Below are 16,435 nucleotides of genomic sequence, written 5' to 3' on the forward strand. Positions count from 1 at the left end.
GAACTTTTATTCTTCTCAGATGACTGCATTTTCACAAGAACTCCAAAGGCTCTTTACTGTTAACTATTGAGGAATGACTTAAGACAAATGACTTGTATCAATTACCAGTGGTGGGAGGTAGCTGTAAAAATGCTTCATAACTACTTACGTAGATTTGTAGTTATCTGTTGAATATTTTTGACTTTTTATTTTTACTCTCTGCATTTGGTAACAGATCTCTACTTCTTAAACGACATGACATTTCATCACATTTTTCAACCTGCTGTACCTGCTGCAGCTGATGACGGAATGTTAAAAATAAGACAAATGGAGAAAGGTTGGAAAGAAAAGACTGTACCAGGGACCATTAACAAAAAAAGAGGCAACACATTCCGAGAAGCAAGATATCGAGAATTTTTTTTCTGGTGGTGTCATTGGCTCATGTTCCATTTTTTTTCTCTCGCGCACAATATTAGCAAAATTCTGGGAACATTGTCGTAATGGCACAAAAACCTGAGCCAATGTGAAATTCCTCAAATTCCTTCCTTTCAGCACTACTTAAAGATGGGAAGCCATTTTAGTTTTTTTCCCATGTTTGTAGTTAACAATATCAAAGTCATGTGTATAACTGACAATAATTGTCCCCTTAAAATAAGAAAAAAGTGAACCCATCCAAATTTGAATGATTAAAATAAATGCCATGTATATAAAAATAAGATCCAAATCATGAAAAATCGAGGCTTCACTCTCAAATGAATGTGACCGAAACCGCACCCCGCTAAACTGATAACTGGATGCTACTGCTCCAGCAACTTTTTCATAACTACACGTTTGAGCCACAAAATGACAGTACAGCCACTTAAAGCCTCCGGTTATTGGAATATATCACATTGAGTGGTTGTGGGTTTTTTTCCATGCCATGACAACGAGACGGCGTCGAGTGTCCACGTTTTTTCCACGTCCAGTGTTCTCTCTGTGACGTGTGCGCACTCGTGGCAGACAACAAAGTGCTCTGAAGCCGTCACGCTGCTGCGAAGATTTAAAAAAAATCAACAAATCTTCGCTCAGCTGCCTTTCTCTCAGTGACATGCATGCACTCGTGGCCAAAAAGAAGCCGCTCTAAAGCAGACCATGCAAGCGGGCGACTTGAAGGAAAGATGCATTTTTTTGGGCGGGTGAAACTAACTGCATGTCACAACTGCACAAAGGAAGCTGCTCAATTCTTCTATCAAGTGGTCATTGGGCCTAGTTTTATCAAAGTCCAAAATATCAGGAAACCTGAAATGGTGAAAAACAGTTTAACACTATACAGTATCTCCACATCCGAGTACTACATATCTGTAGTCTTCAGTCTTTGCACATTTTCTGCAATTATCTCGAAAACATGTACGATGTACATGTATGCATGAGAAATAAATTTGTCAATTGACTTTACAGGTTTTTAGGTACATTTCAGATTCGGTACTTTATGGTACTTTTGCCAGTTACAGTACTTCCCAAAGCACTAAATGACTAAAACATTTCCAGTAGGGTCACCTACTTGCATCTACCTACAGTTTATACTTGTATTGTAAAAAGGACAGGCAGGTTTCAAGAGGTCCCTCCCTCTGGTGAATATGTTGTCCAACAGGTTTTGTGATGTAAGCTTTCTTGAGGAAGTCATCACTTTTTTGTGTGGCACTCGCGTGTTTTGAGGCTTCAAACTGAAACTCTCTCTTGACACTTGGCTGGGGAATCCCATGTACACCTGAGGAGTGGTGCGCACTACGAGGACATAATTGGACCAGACTTGTAGCCAGGTAAACAGGTCAGCTCGACTAGGCGGTGTTATTATGTCAGACATGTTGGAGTGAGTTTCATGGAGACATTTCCCTTGTCAGGTTCCATGTAGTTTTGGTTCAATGGCAGCGTCAGCCATCTTGATTCTTGTGCTGGTCTTTCTACAGTTGGCTTGGTGCCTTTTCACCTACCGACACTCTTCAGGTAAACCACACCTCTTCTCACTTACTATGCGACGACAGGTATAAAAAGGATTGCAAGAGAAGGATTGTTTGTTATTATGCTTGACTCCGTAACGTGTAGCATATATATGAGATTTAGCAATTCCAGATAAAAGATGAAAAAATGGCAGCGTCATTCTTTCGTAGGATATGCCAGTAACCTGTAAGCAAGGACAAGTGACTTAGCACTAATGTCTAATGTTGGTGAACTGGTTTCAAGCAACAAAAAGATTGTGATTTATACAAATATATTGAGCGACCTTTGAGTTCTTTGCATTTATTGACTTTATTATGTTTACTATAGCAGCACAGTGGCGCAACTGGCTAAAGCGTTTGCGTCACAGTTCTTAGGATTGGGGTTCAAATCCTGGCCCTGCCTGTGTGGAGTATGCATGTTCTCCCCGTGCTTGTGTGGGTTTTTTCCGGGGACCCTGGTTTCCTCCCACATCCCAAAAACATGCAACATTAATTGGACACTCTAATTTGCCCCTAGGTGTGATTGTGAGTGTGGCTGTTCGTCTCTATGTGCCCTGTGATTTGCTGCCAACTAGTTCAGGGTGGACCCTGCCTCCTGCCCATTGACAACTGGGATAGGCTCCAGCACTTCCACGACCCTTGTGAGGATAAGTGGCTAAGAAAATGGATGGATATATTCAGTATAGCAGCATGGTGGAACAAATGGCTAAAGTGTTAGTCTCACAGTTCTGAGGATTGGGGTCCAAATCCCGGCTCTGCCTTTGTAGAGTTTATGTTATTCCCGTGTCTGTGTGGGTTTTCTCCGGCCACTCCGGTTCCCAAAAACATGCTTTGATTGGAGGCGCTAAATTGTCCTGAGTGTCACGAACCAACGGTGCACGGCAGACCCAAATGCAGGACTCCAAGACGAGGATATGATGTTCAGTGGGTTTTATTATAAACGAAAGTTGTGCACAATAACACAGTCCAAGAAGGCAGGATCCAAAACACAAGAAGCAATGTCCAATAACTATGAGTCATCTAAAGAGCACACATCACAATTATTCCTACAATAACCAAGAGTGTGACTGGGCTATAATGGCACAGCGGCGGAGTAACCCTGGATGCAGGAAAACATACTCGACGAACTGGCAAAAACCAGTGACAAAACTCCAACTTAAATGCATTGTCTAATTACAGTGCCTCATGTGACACAGCTGTGACTGGCGACAGGTGTCAGAGAAAAAAAACCGTTCTGAGCGGTGGCCAGGCCACGCCCCTCTTGGCCGTGGTCCAGCCTTGCTCAGGACACTGAGGTGTGATTGTGAGTGCGACTATTGTCTGTCTCTATGTGCCCTGCGATTGGTTGACAACAGGTTCAGGGAGTACCCCACCTTCTGCCCGATTATAGCTGGGATAGGCTCCAGCACTCCTGCGACCCTTGCAAGGATATTTATCTTGGAATATTGGATGTATCTACAATATATTGTACATTAAAGTGAATTACTGTACTCCTCACCTTACTTCAACTTTGTGAAAATGACTACAAATCCTCCCCACTCTGTCTATGTCTTGCAGGGAATTCGCTGTTAGTGGATGAACAGTCAGCCAATGCCTTCTTGTCCCGCTCACTGCTTTATAACAGCTGGGACTTTGAACTTGTGGTGCCTGACAACCTTGAAAGGGAATGTTGGGAGGAGATTTGTGCTTATGAAGAAGCCAGGGAAGTGTTTGAGGATGACACTCAGACGGTAATACAACCTTAATACTGCTATGTAATTGTGGACCTGGTAACAAATAAGTGGTGGTTGAGGTTAGCTGTATGTAAGTTCAGAAGTGGCAAAAATACACATTTTCTGTGCTGAAGGACAAGCAGTGGCATGCAAAGGTGTATTGGCGCCTGATGCTAACAGTTTTCCAATTGCAAATTGTACATCAAGAGGATCGACCTTGTCCGCTAAGCGGGTTTCCCGATCAGAAACCTTTTTTTGTTTGGTGGTGGAGGGGGTTTAGGTGTTTGGGGTGAGCAGAAGTAGATACCTGTGAAAACAAAGTGGGAAAAGCGGAATTTCTGATCCCATGCCTGTTTTGAACTCAGAATATACTTTGGTCGTGTTAGTTGGCACATTAACACACAAAATAGCAGCAAACAAATTTCATGAATAAGACAACTAAAGGTGGAATACTTTGTTTATCCGTATCTGTCTTGATTAGTATTAATGGCCCTTCAAGGTGGTTAAAAACAGATTTTGACAAAGTCAGGAGTTAAAAAGGCATTTTTATTTTGGAGAGTATTGAAGCACCCCCAAAATGAATCACAGCACCCCTAAACGTTTGATACTAGAATTAGTCTATATAGTCTGTTTTAAAATGTTGGGAATAAAAGTAAGTAGTCATCAGAAAATACATATGTTCCTGAAAAACCAATTTGTAATGAAATATTTGTTCATATGTGTAACCTTTTGGTCTTAGATTAACTTTTCTTTTTTTTCCCCCCATGTTCAGGAATTATTTTGGACTGACTACATTGATAGCCACGGTAATACTTCAGATTTAATTGCACAAGTCCAATTATTCACTGTGTATGTTTGTGTATTCATTTTATGCTGCCTCTCTGTATTATCCTACCAATCACTTACGTTTAAGATGCCGCTGAGCAGCACTTGTCATGTTGCTGTTATGTTTTTGAAGGATATGCACCCAGAGTTGACGTATCAGGGCTGGTGGCAGGGATCCTTGCGATACTCGTGTGTGCTGTGATTGCCGCCGTGTTGGGTATCTACGTCTACAAGGCCAAGAACAAGGGGGGGAGGAGACCTGTGCAGTAAGTTCACAGTCTGAGCACAATTGTGTTTTATCTGGAACAAAATGGCAGAGAACCAATTTTAACCTGCAGCCTCGCATGCATTGTTCTTTCCTTATCATCCAATATTTGTGTCCCTCTTGTTGCCAGGCAGAATTCTCCCAAGATCAATGTAAAATTACCCTATATAACTCACATGTACTGTGGTATCGCCATGGCAACTTGGGATAGCGGTTTCTGCGGGAAAAAAAAGCTTATAAAAACCAAAAGACACGCATTATGAAACTTACTCCCAAAACAACAACAGCATCGGGATTGTGAGAGGATCTGAATTTTCCACTTGATTTCACAATCTGTTATTATTGTCCTAAATATAATCAGTATTTATACTGAACTTTTTGAAACAAGTTACAAAGTCCGTCTGAGTTCAAAATGAAACAAGATCAATGAACAATCAAATAACAATGTAGAATGCATCAAGCAAAAAAAGATTTCTTTTTGAGTGCCATGTTTTGGATCGGGATAATTGTGGTCCCACTTTGGTTTCACATGTGTCCAATGTTTTCCGAATAAAAAGAAAACTCCTCATTAACATTAGTTCACAGTGGTTGCATACAAGGGGGAAGATGCCGGTCCGACGTGGCAGGCCCAAACGTATTGTGAGGGTCTGCTGGGAACAGCTGGTTGATTCCCCTGTCAGAAGGAATTTTAACTCCCAGTTCCCAAAGAACTTTGCCCATGTTCTGGGGGATATAGGGGACACCGACTCCAAGTGGACGATTTTCCGCGTTTCCATTGCTGAAATGGCCGACCGGAGCTGTGGCCATAAGGTGCCTGTCGTGGCGGCAACACATTGGGATGCCATGCTGCAGTGAGGGATGCCGCGAAGCAAAAGGAGTCCTCTCGAGGATTTCTGGCCTGTGGGACTCCTGAGACAGCTGATAGGTACCTGCTGGCCAAGTGGAATGCAGCTTTGGTGGTCACGTAGGCAACAACTCAGGCATGGGAGGAGTTTGGTGAGGCCATAGAGAACAACTTCAAGATGGCTTCGAGGAAATTCTGGTCCACTGTCCAGTGTCTAATGTGTGTGAAACACTGCACCATCAACACTCGGTATAGTGAGGATGGGGCACTGCTGACCTCAACTCGGGATGTTGTGAGTCTGTGAGTGAGGAGAATACTTGGAAGACTTCAATTCCACCAACCCACTTTCCCATGAGGAAGCTGAGTCTGGGTTCTCTGTGGTAGGGTCTTCTAACTCGGGGTTTGCGGTCACTAAGGTGGTTCAAAAGCTCCTTGGTGGCAGGGCCCTGGAGGTGGATGAGATTCAGCCGGAGTTTCTAAGGGCTGTTGTGTGGCTGTCTTGGTTGACACACCACTGCAACATCGCATGGACATCGGGGACAGTGCCTCTGGATTGGAAGACTGGAGTAGTGGTCCCCCTTTTTAAGAAGGTGGACTGGAGGGTGTGTTCCAACTCTAGGGGATCACACTCCTCAGCCTCCCTGGTAAGGTCTATTCAGGAGTGCTGGAGAGGAAGGACCATCGTGAAATTGAATCTCAGATTTAGAAGGAGCAATGTGGTTTTTGTCCTGGCTTACTGGCGTAACAGTGAACCAGCTCTTCACCCTTGGCAGGATCCTCGAGGGTGCATGGGAATTCGCCCAACTTGGGTTAGGGTTGGAGTAGAGAAGGACTGGAGAAGGCGTTCAACCGTGTCCCTCGGGGAATCCTGTGGGAAGTTCTTCAGGTGGGGTACGGAATCCTTTGATACGGGCTATTCAGTCCCTTGTACGACCGGTGTCAGATTTTGGTCCCCATTGCTTGCAATAAGTCAGACTCGTTTCTGGTGAGAGTTGGACTCCTCCAAGGCTGCTCTTTGTCACCGATTTTGTTCATAAATTTTTTGGACAGAATATCTAGGTGCAGCCGAAGCATAGAGGAGGTCCAGTTTGAGGACCTCAGCATCGCATCTCTGCTCTTTGCAGATGATGTGGTTCTGTAGGATTCATCAAGCCATGATCTCCAACTCTTACTGGAGCAGTTCGCAGGGGAGTGTGAAGCGGCTGTGATGAGACTCTTCACCTCCATATCTGAGACCATGGTCCTCAGTCGGAAAATGGTGGCGTGCCCTGTTCGGGTGGGGGATGAGATCTTGTCTCTCGTGGAGGAGTTCAAGTATCTTGGGGTCTTGTTCACAAGTGAGGGAAGAATGGAGTAGGACATCGACAGGGAGATCGGTGCAGTGTCTGCAGTGATGCAGACTCTCTTATGGTCCGTTGTGGCAAAGAGGGAGCTAAGTCAAAATGCGAAACTCTCAATTTACCACTCAGTCTACGTTTCTACCTTCACCCATGATCACGAGTTGTGGGTTAAGTCCAAAAGAGCAAGATCTCAGATACAGATGCCTAAAATGAGTTTCCAGGTGAGAGTGTCTGGGTTACGGTTCCCCCCTCCAAATCAATCAGGGAAAATTTCCATTAGCCAACCTCTTTGACAGAAGTTTTCATGTGATTGGCATCATCAGTGTTGTGTGCCTCAGCTGCACACCACTAGTTTCCTTGACAATTACAGGAACCACCATCTCTCCCAAATAATGTCCTACTCTTGTAAAAAATGTAATTAAAATTAGCGATCTACTTTTGGCTTGGACACCTTAAATGCATGATTTTATAAGTGACTATTTAAAAAGAAAATGACACAGGCACTGTCATACTGCTTTACAATGATTAAACTATTCTGTTGGAACATTTTGTGAATGATTTTTGTATCATTTTCTGTATCTTGTCCCCTATGAGAATGTTGCAAGATGGGCGTCCGGCCCCAGAGATGGTCCCACTGGCAACTGCCCCAGGTCTGCCCAGCTACAACGAGGCGCTAAACCGAAGTGGGATGCACGATGCCCCGCCACCACCTTATTCAGGGTAAGCCAACGCAAATAATGCAAGGTCAATGTACAATTTACACAACTGAATTCATCAACATACAGAATGAAAAAGATAAAAATAAACAGACATTTTAATCACGGATAAAAATGTATAATTATTATCAGATTTCCTCCATGACTCCTCATTCAATAGAGCTCGTGTACGTGACGTCACCATTTTCATGGCGCCATATTGCCGGTCAAACAGAGCTGCTCGACATTGTGGGAGACATTGAACTGGAGGAGAATATTTACAATAGCCGAGACCTGTTGTGCTGTTGGTTGTCACAACAGACGAGACAGATCATTCTATGGAATACCAGCTGAAAAGACCAGAAAATATCGATGCATTTCCGCAATTAAACATGATGTATGGTGCCCAACCAAAATACACACACGCCTGTGTAGCGATCGCTTCATTTCAGGTAGGAATTATTCTTCTCAATATCAAATTACCAAAAAGTATTTATAATACCAATTTGGGTCATTTGAGAACAATGCGTATTAAAAAAAAACTGTCGCAGAGGTTTACTGAGGTTAAGTGTGGCCGCAATCGCTTCCGTGTACTTTCTGTGGAGACAACTCTATCCTCTTTTTTTTTCTTTCAATCATAGTTAATGAATGAAAGTTTGTGTAAAACCAGGGGTTATTTATTTAAATATTGGTATTTGTATTAAAGATTACCTGAAAGGACGGATGGATTCCGGCAAAGGTTAACGTCTCGCCGAACAGACTTCTGTGTTCAACGAGCCGTCAAAACCGTCATTGTGTGGGTTTTATTCCTGATGAGAACAGATCCAGCAACAAAGTATTCATATGCATCCAGACTTTTATATGCTTTCAAACTTTTCCGTGTTAGTCTCAGCGACTTACTCACCAGATACATGTGTACATCCAGTTGTCCAAGACAAGCGGACACAAATTAACAGTCGAATTTCTTTTCGGTGAAAACATCGACTTCCGCATTAAATACGGGTCCTCTACGCCGAGTTCATCTAATTTTTCCTTGTACCTTCGTTTATTTTCACCTTCTAAATGTCTGATGATATCGGACAAGACTCTGGGCGTCGTGCTATAAGACATATTTTCGTGTCGTCTCAACCGACTTAGCATTGAGCATTGATCTAGCAATGCTTTGCTAGATCGGCAATATGGCGAGGTAAACTAAAGTCACATGATTTAATGATGTAAGTGCACAGGTTCTATACAATGTACAAGCCACTGTGTTGAATGCCAGTGTCACTAACTGCGTTAGTCAGATTTACTGTCAAGAAAAAATGTATTTGAACACTCTGCTATATTGCAATTTCTCGCACTAAGAAATCATGGCCATGGGGTCTGAAATTTTCATCGTAGGTGCATGTCCACTGTGAGAGAGATAATCTAAAAAGAAAAATACAGAAATCACAATGTATGATTTTTTTAAATGATTTATTTATGCCATACAGCTGCAAATAAGTATTTGAACACTTGAGAAAACCAATGTTACTATTTGGTACAGTCGCTGTTGTTTGCAATTACAGAGGTTAAACGTTTCATGTAGTCATTCACCAGGTTTGCACACACTGCAGGAGGGATTTTAACCCACTCCTTCACACAGACCTTCTCTAGGTCAGACAGGTTTCTGGGCTGTTGCTAAAAAACACGTTTCAGCTCCCTCCAAAGATTTTCTATTGGGCTTTGGTCTGGAGACTGGCAAGGCCATGCCAGAACCTTGATATGCTTCTTGGTTTTCCTGGCTGTGTGCTTGGGGTCATTGTCATGTTGAAAGACCAAGCCACGACCCATCTTCAATGCTCTGACTGAGGGAAAGAGGTTGTTCCCCAAAATCTCATAATACATGGCCGCGGTCATCCTCTCCTTAATACAATGTACAATGTACAATGTCCTCTCCCACGTGCAGAATAACTCCCCCAAAGTATGATGCTAGTACCCCCATGCTTCACAGTAGGGATGTTGTTCTTGGGATGGAACTCATTATTTGTCTTCCTCCAAACACGGTTAGTGGAATTATGACCAAAAAATTCCATTTTGGTCTCATCTGACCACAAAACCTTCTCCCATGACTCCTCTGCATCATCCAAATGGTCGTTGGCAAACTGGCCTTGACATGTGCTGGTGTAAGCAGGGAAACCTTCCATGCCGTGCATGATTTCAAACAATGACGTTTTAGTGTATTACCAACAGTCACCTTGGAAATGGTGGTCCCAACTCTTTTCAGGTCATTGATTAGAGACGGTGGCACTGAAGAAACAACAGGAAGCTGAACTGGAGGTGGCAGAAATGAAGATGTTGAGGTTCTCGCTCGGAGTGACCAGGTTGGATAGGATTAGAAATGAGCTCATTCGAGGGACAGCCAAAGCTGGATGTTTTGGAGACAAGATTCGAGAGAGCAGACTTCGATGGTTTGGACATGTTCAGAGGCGAGAGAGTGAGTATATTGGTAGAAGGATGCTGAGGATGGAGCTCCCAGGCAAAAGAGCGAGAGGAAGACCAAAGAGAAGGTTTATGGATGTGGTGAGGGAAGACATGAGGGCAGTTGGGGTTAGAGAGGAAGATGCAGGAGATAGGCTAAGATGGCAAAAGATGACACGCTGTGGCGACCCCTAACGGGACAAGCCGAAAGGAAAAGAAGACTAAGTCCTGTCGTGTTGTCCTGGGCTTATCACCTTTCTAAGGATCATTGAAACACCACGAGGTGATATCTTGCATGGGGCTCCACTCTGATTGAGATTGACCGTCATGTTTAGCTTCTTCCATTTTCTAATGATTGCTCCAACAGTGGACCTTTTTTCACCAAGATGCTTGGTAATTTCTCTGTAGCCCTTTCCAGGCATGTGGAGTTGTACAATTTTGTCTCTGGTGTCTTTGGACAGCTCTTTCTGAATGTATGGGGTGGACAGGTGTCTTTATGCAGCTAATGACCTCATACAGGTGCATCTGATTCAGGATAATACATGGACTTTTAAAGGCAGACTAACAGGTCTTTGAGGGTCATAATTCTAGCTGATAGTCAAGTGTTCAAATACTTATTTGCAGCTGTATCACACAAATAAATCACAAAAAAATCAGACGTTGTGATTTCTGGATTTTTATTTTTAGATTATCTCTCTCACAGTGGACATACACCTACAATGAACATTTTATACTCCTCCATGATTTCTAATTGGGAGATCTTGCAGCGTGTTCAAATACTTATTTTGTTCACTGTAAGTGAGACGCTATGGAACCCATTAGGGGCTTTTTCTAGGCAGACCTCTCAACTCTGAACTGCGACATTCATGCCAATGACAGTGCCAACACAACAAAAGCAAAGGCTCGGTTGGAGCAGAAATGTTAAAGACACACGATGCGAGGTTACCATGGCAACGACAGAAACCTTTTGTCCTTTTTTCCAAGCCACTTTACCACCCATATGATTTTGAATTTTCAAGGTAGAATTTCTACATGAATACTTTTTCTTTAACAGATAAAGTCTCTTGTATCTTGAAATTTGTAACGATGCAAATGATTGAAATCTCTGTCTAGTGAAAGTGACAACATTGAACGAGTTGATTTTTTGTTCTGGAAAAAAGAAAAAAAATCTGTTGAGCTCCTAATTCTTTTGAGACATTTTACAGGAAGGAAATACTGGAATAGAGTCTTCAAGGAATTCAACAAGTATTCCTCCTCCACTCGCAACATGCAGCCTTATTTTGAAAACCCTGTTGTCAGCATGCAAAAGTGGCTTTTCTTAATAGCACTGTTTGCATACTAGTTTCGCAGCACTGTCCACTTGTACACCTGTACAACCCATTTCAGGATAACGCTACATTTAAACCAAAGTTGGTCCGCATTCATCATCAGTCATATTTTTTAAAAAAAGCCAGTATTACAGGAATTCTGTCATGATTTGTAAAATATGAGCATGATTGTAACAGGAAAATTAGGATATGATTTATTTAAATTTTTCAAATCACTTATTTAAATATGTCCAGTAAGTACTGCATGCCATCATTCTGTCAATATTATATGCAGAACAGTTTTGCAGTCTATAATATTAAAAACAGTATCGTAAATATCGTATGTACATATGAGAGGATTATTTAAAAATAATTTTTTGTTCATCATAGAAATTATTGTCAAGAAAAATATTTTCATATTCATAAAATCACATTTCAGAAAGTATTGGGTTTATAAAGAGATAAAACCCAACAAGTCAGATTGCTTTCACAAAAACGCATGCTCATAAATACTATGTATTTTAATTCTTTTTCTTCACAAAGACTTGTCTCCTCTTTGACCACAGAGGGGCGCCATCGGAGCCTGCAGACCCAGGAGACAACGCGTGAGCTGTGCTTGATGCTGGCGCTTGATGTTGCTTCGAGTGAAGTTGCAGCACTATCTGTTCTAGAAAATATTTAGGGGGCAGGAATGGAGAACCACATTCTCAACGAACACTTTTATCATAATGATCTTGTACATAATACAGATGGGATGTTCTTAATTGGGTGGAGGTGAGCATGGGGCTTTTTGTCATTATTGATCTGTACGCCTTATCTGTGGACCGTCTAAAGCACTTAATGGAAGTGTAAGAAAGTTTAACTTTGATTAGTGTCAGAAAACTGGCATCAATCATCAGTAAAATTTACGTCAAGAACAACAAGACCCCAATTTATGGATTTTTATAGACAATAAGCCTTTTCTTACAGTGAGCGCATGTGGAGAAGAAAATGCTCAACGTCCATAAAATCCCTAATATGGAAGCAATTGTTTTAATATTTTAAGGATGGAAGTAGGCATAAGTAGATATCGCGACATTGGTTTCAGTGGTGTTTCATTTTCTTACCTTAAGCGACAGGGTTGTGGACATTTTTTGGGGCAGGAGGTGAAGCCTAAGGAGGGCACCCATTATCAAAATGATCAAATTATGGAAAAAAAACTGTAGTATGTGTTTAAACCATGTATTTATTTCTGTTAACACAATCAACACAGCAACTGTTAAGAAAGATGGTGACGTATTAGTGGGCATTTTATTGTCTTTATTTATTTGCTAGGAGTGTAGTTTTCTTTAATGAAAATCTTAATTGTGATTTCATGTCCTCCAGTGTTAAATCTGTCAATAAAACACAGTTGACAAACAAACAAAACAAAGGAAGTTGTAGGGATGCTTCAGTGGGTCTAAAAATTCAAGAACTCTGTTCTGGGGGCAATTTGGAAGCATTTGTGTAATTCCCAGACCTCCCCAAAAAAGGGGCAAAATTAATGTGCCTGAGTGACAATGAACATGTAATGATGCTTATATTGGAGAGGGGCAAAGGGGGTAAATGCAATGTAGCCAACTTGTCTGGCTACTTAGTCCAGATAAGTAGGAAGATGTCAACACACGCTGAAGCATGTGTTTGTCATTAAAACGGCAGACCAGTGACCGTAAACATACGGGACTCGTTCACCACTGCCAAGTTCTTCTCCAAAGGCCTCCACAATACTAAGAGCGCTGCCGTGCATGACAAATTGTGTGCGTGAGAGAGGACCGAAGGAGGAGGAAGGGTGGACGAAAGAAGAATTGTCTTAAAAAAAGCGTCTTGTGAAGAAAAGAATCCAAAATAGCTTTGGTGTGGAGTGGGGTTGTGAGGAACATACGTGGAGCTGTGGCTGAAGACAATAGACAGTCAAATATATGGGGAGGAGGTGCTCCTGGCTGCTGTGACCCCCTCCCCCTCCTCCTCCTCTGCTGCTGCCTCCTCGTCCTCCTCCTCTACTCGCTCCTTCTCATCCTCCCTCCATTCCTCCCAGTCTACAGGCTCGTCAAGCAGAGAAATAAACAGAAGCGAGCATAGCGAGAAGGAAGAAGAGAGGACATTCCTCCCTCCTCTCGCTCCCCTTACCTCCCCACCCCACCCACACTATCTGCTGCCCATCTTCATCCAGGCAGCCCCCTTTTTCTCTTTCATGGAGAGGAATTATCCCGCAGCTGGCTTTGGGGATCTCGGCTCTGGGGCAGGATGGAGTTACGACAGATCGGCCAAAACAAGGTAAGACAGAGAGAGAGAGAGAGAGAGAGAGAGAGAGAGAGAGAGAGAGAGAGAGAGAGAGAGAGAGAGAGAGAGAGAGAGAGAGAGAGGAGAGAGAGAGAGGAGAGAGAGAGAGAAATATAGAGAGAGAGAAATAGAGAAATAGAGAAGGGGTTGTTCCGAGGACCTCTGCATTGAGCCAGGCAGACTCAGGTAGTCGTGTCTCTAAAATTAAAGGAATGCGATAGAAGGTTAAAAGTGAAACAGTGTGGCTCAACCTTGGAATGCGCAAGTCCACGTGCGGCTGAATGACAGATGACATCTGGTGCAGCACATCGAGAACATGCGGGGGTGCATTGTTGCCCATCACCACTGCAGCTTTGTCTGCCTTCAAGACGACACAAATGCGTGACAGGAGACTGGAAACACTTGCACCGCAACTATTTCCACTCACCACACAGTCCACAGACAAGTGCAAGCGGCTCACACGGGAAGATATGTGGATCCACGCACATCATTCATGAAAACGAAAATGTACAGTGTCGTTTGAAAATGACAAAACAAAACGCCCGCGATGTTCTGATATTATTCTCCTTAGTAAACAGCGTGTTACAATAATGTCACGTGACTGCCGGCCGGATTAAACGTCAGCTAATAAGATGCAAAGCCGTCCTTAAATTGCTTCGGCAAGTTGTCGTCAATGTGATGGTGTGTGCACACATGATGGAGAAAGTGTGTGAGTACACCACGCAGCGCAGCACGAGACAGTCCACACGCATTTCCCATTAGCCACCACACTAATTATCTAGCACAGAAGCCAACAGTGCCATTTTATATTTACACACTTCAACATTCAAGAAGTGAACCCCCCACCCCCCACCCCACCCCCCACCACCAACTTGTGCATATTTCTCCAGCCAATAAATGATTCATCCAGTCGATTTTCTTTCCACGCCAATGCAGCTTGCGCGTCGGCCCGGAGCCTCACTGAAGTCAGCTAGCTCCCTTTAGCTTACATCCTTCACGTTAGCGGTCGCCTTGACAACCACGTCGGATTCTTTGGGAAGCTTTCTGCGGAGAAATGCTGCAGGGATGAACAGCGTTGGGAAGATGCCTCCAGAAATGGGAGGCTACAATTACTAATTACGCGGTTGAAAATGTAACAGTGTTACTATTTTAATTACACCCGCACCACAATATAACTAATTACACCCCTAAATTCAATCTCAGCATCCCTAAAATTTGTGAATTTTAAATATGTATATTATTTGAAACAATATTTTCTTCTTAAGCAAACCAGAACCGTGTACAGTAAGTAAGTTTCTTTCGGCTTGTCCCTTTCGGGATCGCCACAGCGTGTCATCTCAGATGAATGCACATATGTTTGGCACAATTTTTATGAGTGCTTAAAATGTGTGTGTGTTTCTTTTTTACAATAAAAATATTCCAATTTACAATTTTGGCTAGTTTTAGTACTCACAAAGGTAGGTAAGTTTAGTCCAGAAAAATGCATACTGTTAACAGTTGTGTAGCAAAATAAGTTGTCTTCCTCCCAGAAATTAAGGTTCCAATACATTGGTTGTTTCAAATCAAGTCCATTCTTAATAATAATAATAATGCATAATACTGTATATCATCATAAAGAGGCCCCGTAGCTCAGTGGTTAGAGCACTGGTTTGGTAAACCAGGGGTTGTGGGTTCGTATCCCGCTGGGGCCTCCACTCCCTGAGAAGGGTTGCGTCAGGAAGGGCATCCGGCGTAAAAATTGTGCCAAACATATGTGCGTTCATCTGAGATGACATGATGTGGCGACCCCGAAAGGGACAAGTCAAAAAGAAACTCACTGTATATCATCATAAGGTCAACATGGTATTCTATGGTGGTTTTCCACATGCCGTACTCATAAATGGATGGTTGGATCAATGGTTTATTCCAATTTTTAGACAAAACACAGAAGGGTCCTGTTGAGGCAGTCATTAAAATGAAGAATATTAATCACAATGTAATCAAATATAACAATTATACTCTATTACTTTGTGAAAGTAATTGAAGTAGGCTACTGTTACATTTTCAACCGGGTAACTTGTAGTTGCAACCAACTACATTCCCAAATTTCTCTTCCAACAACGTGTACAGCATGATGAAAGCATGACACCATGTTGACAATGACAAATATGCACAATTTAGACAATTTAGATTTAGCTTCATATGGCAATTACAGTAACATTATATATAATATATACATAATATATATATTATAATTACATTTACATTTCCTAAAAGAGGTACAAAAAATATTATTTTGTGTTCAAAACCTGAAATTTACAATGTGACTTTGACAGAATTGTACCACAATCCACTGCTTCCAGGTCATATTTGGAAAAAGTGTCATGCAAGAGACTACGGCAGGATGGCACATGACCAGAGAGTGCCAATCACAAGTGCCGTTTTCATGAGGAGGAAGTCAAAACAAAACAAAAACAAACACACAAACATAAAAACTATATGAAAAATCCGACCTTTTGCAGCAATTTCTCAAATATGATTAAAATTGTAATTGTGAACATTTTAACAGAAACTGCAATTTGATTACACATTTTCTTCTAGTCATTTACCTGATAACAATTACATGAATTTTTAATGAAATTACAAAATCTAGTAATTGCTCTATATTATTGGAATCTATTTATATTATTTGTGTTGTGTTTATCATCATTATTTTCATTATAAGAACTATCTCAGGACACCAAAATTGTATACAGTGGACGTGACGTTGTAA

The 16,435-nt window shown here is 42.1% G+C and overlaps 1 protein-coding gene across 1 annotated transcript; it reads left to right on the top strand.

Moving 5' to 3' along the window:
• Positions 1-1,643: 1,643 nt before the first annotated feature.
• On the top strand, positions 1,644-12,767 carry prrg2 (proline rich Gla (G-carboxyglutamic acid) 2). The gene is made up of 7 exons (XM_061846105.1): positions 1,644-1,778; positions 1,860-1,962; positions 3,513-3,685; positions 4,440-4,473; positions 4,626-4,758; positions 7,536-7,661; positions 11,952-12,767. Exons 2-7 carry the CDS (start codon positions 1,881-1,883, stop codon positions 11,992-11,994), a joined length of 591 nt encoding a protein of 196 aa, XP_061702089.1. The 5' UTR covers positions 1,644-1,778; positions 1,860-1,880; the 3' UTR covers positions 11,995-12,767.
• Positions 12,768-16,435: the final 3,668 nt, after the last annotated feature.

The sequence above is a fragment of the Syngnathoides biaculeatus genome, chromosome 16, assembly GCF_019802595.1.
Source record: "Syngnathoides biaculeatus isolate LvHL_M chromosome 16, ASM1980259v1, whole genome shotgun sequence".
Lineage (NCBI taxonomy): Eukaryota > Metazoa > Chordata > Actinopteri > Syngnathiformes > Syngnathidae > Syngnathoides > Syngnathoides biaculeatus.

Bases quoted from the DNA above. Each gene is read 5' to 3' on its own strand.
- prrg2 (XM_061846105.1), top strand. From the start codon at position 1,881: ATGGCAGCGTCAGCCATCTTGATTCTTGTGCTGGTCTTTCTACAGTTG. The intron at 3,686-4,439 runs GTAATACAACCT...CCCCATGTTCAG, and splicing joins TTGAGGATGACACTCAGACG to GAATTATTTTGGACTGACTA. The intron at 7,662-11,951 runs GTAAGCCAACGC...CTTTGACCACAG, and splicing joins CCGCCACCACCTTATTCAGG to AGGGGCGCCATCGGAGCCTG.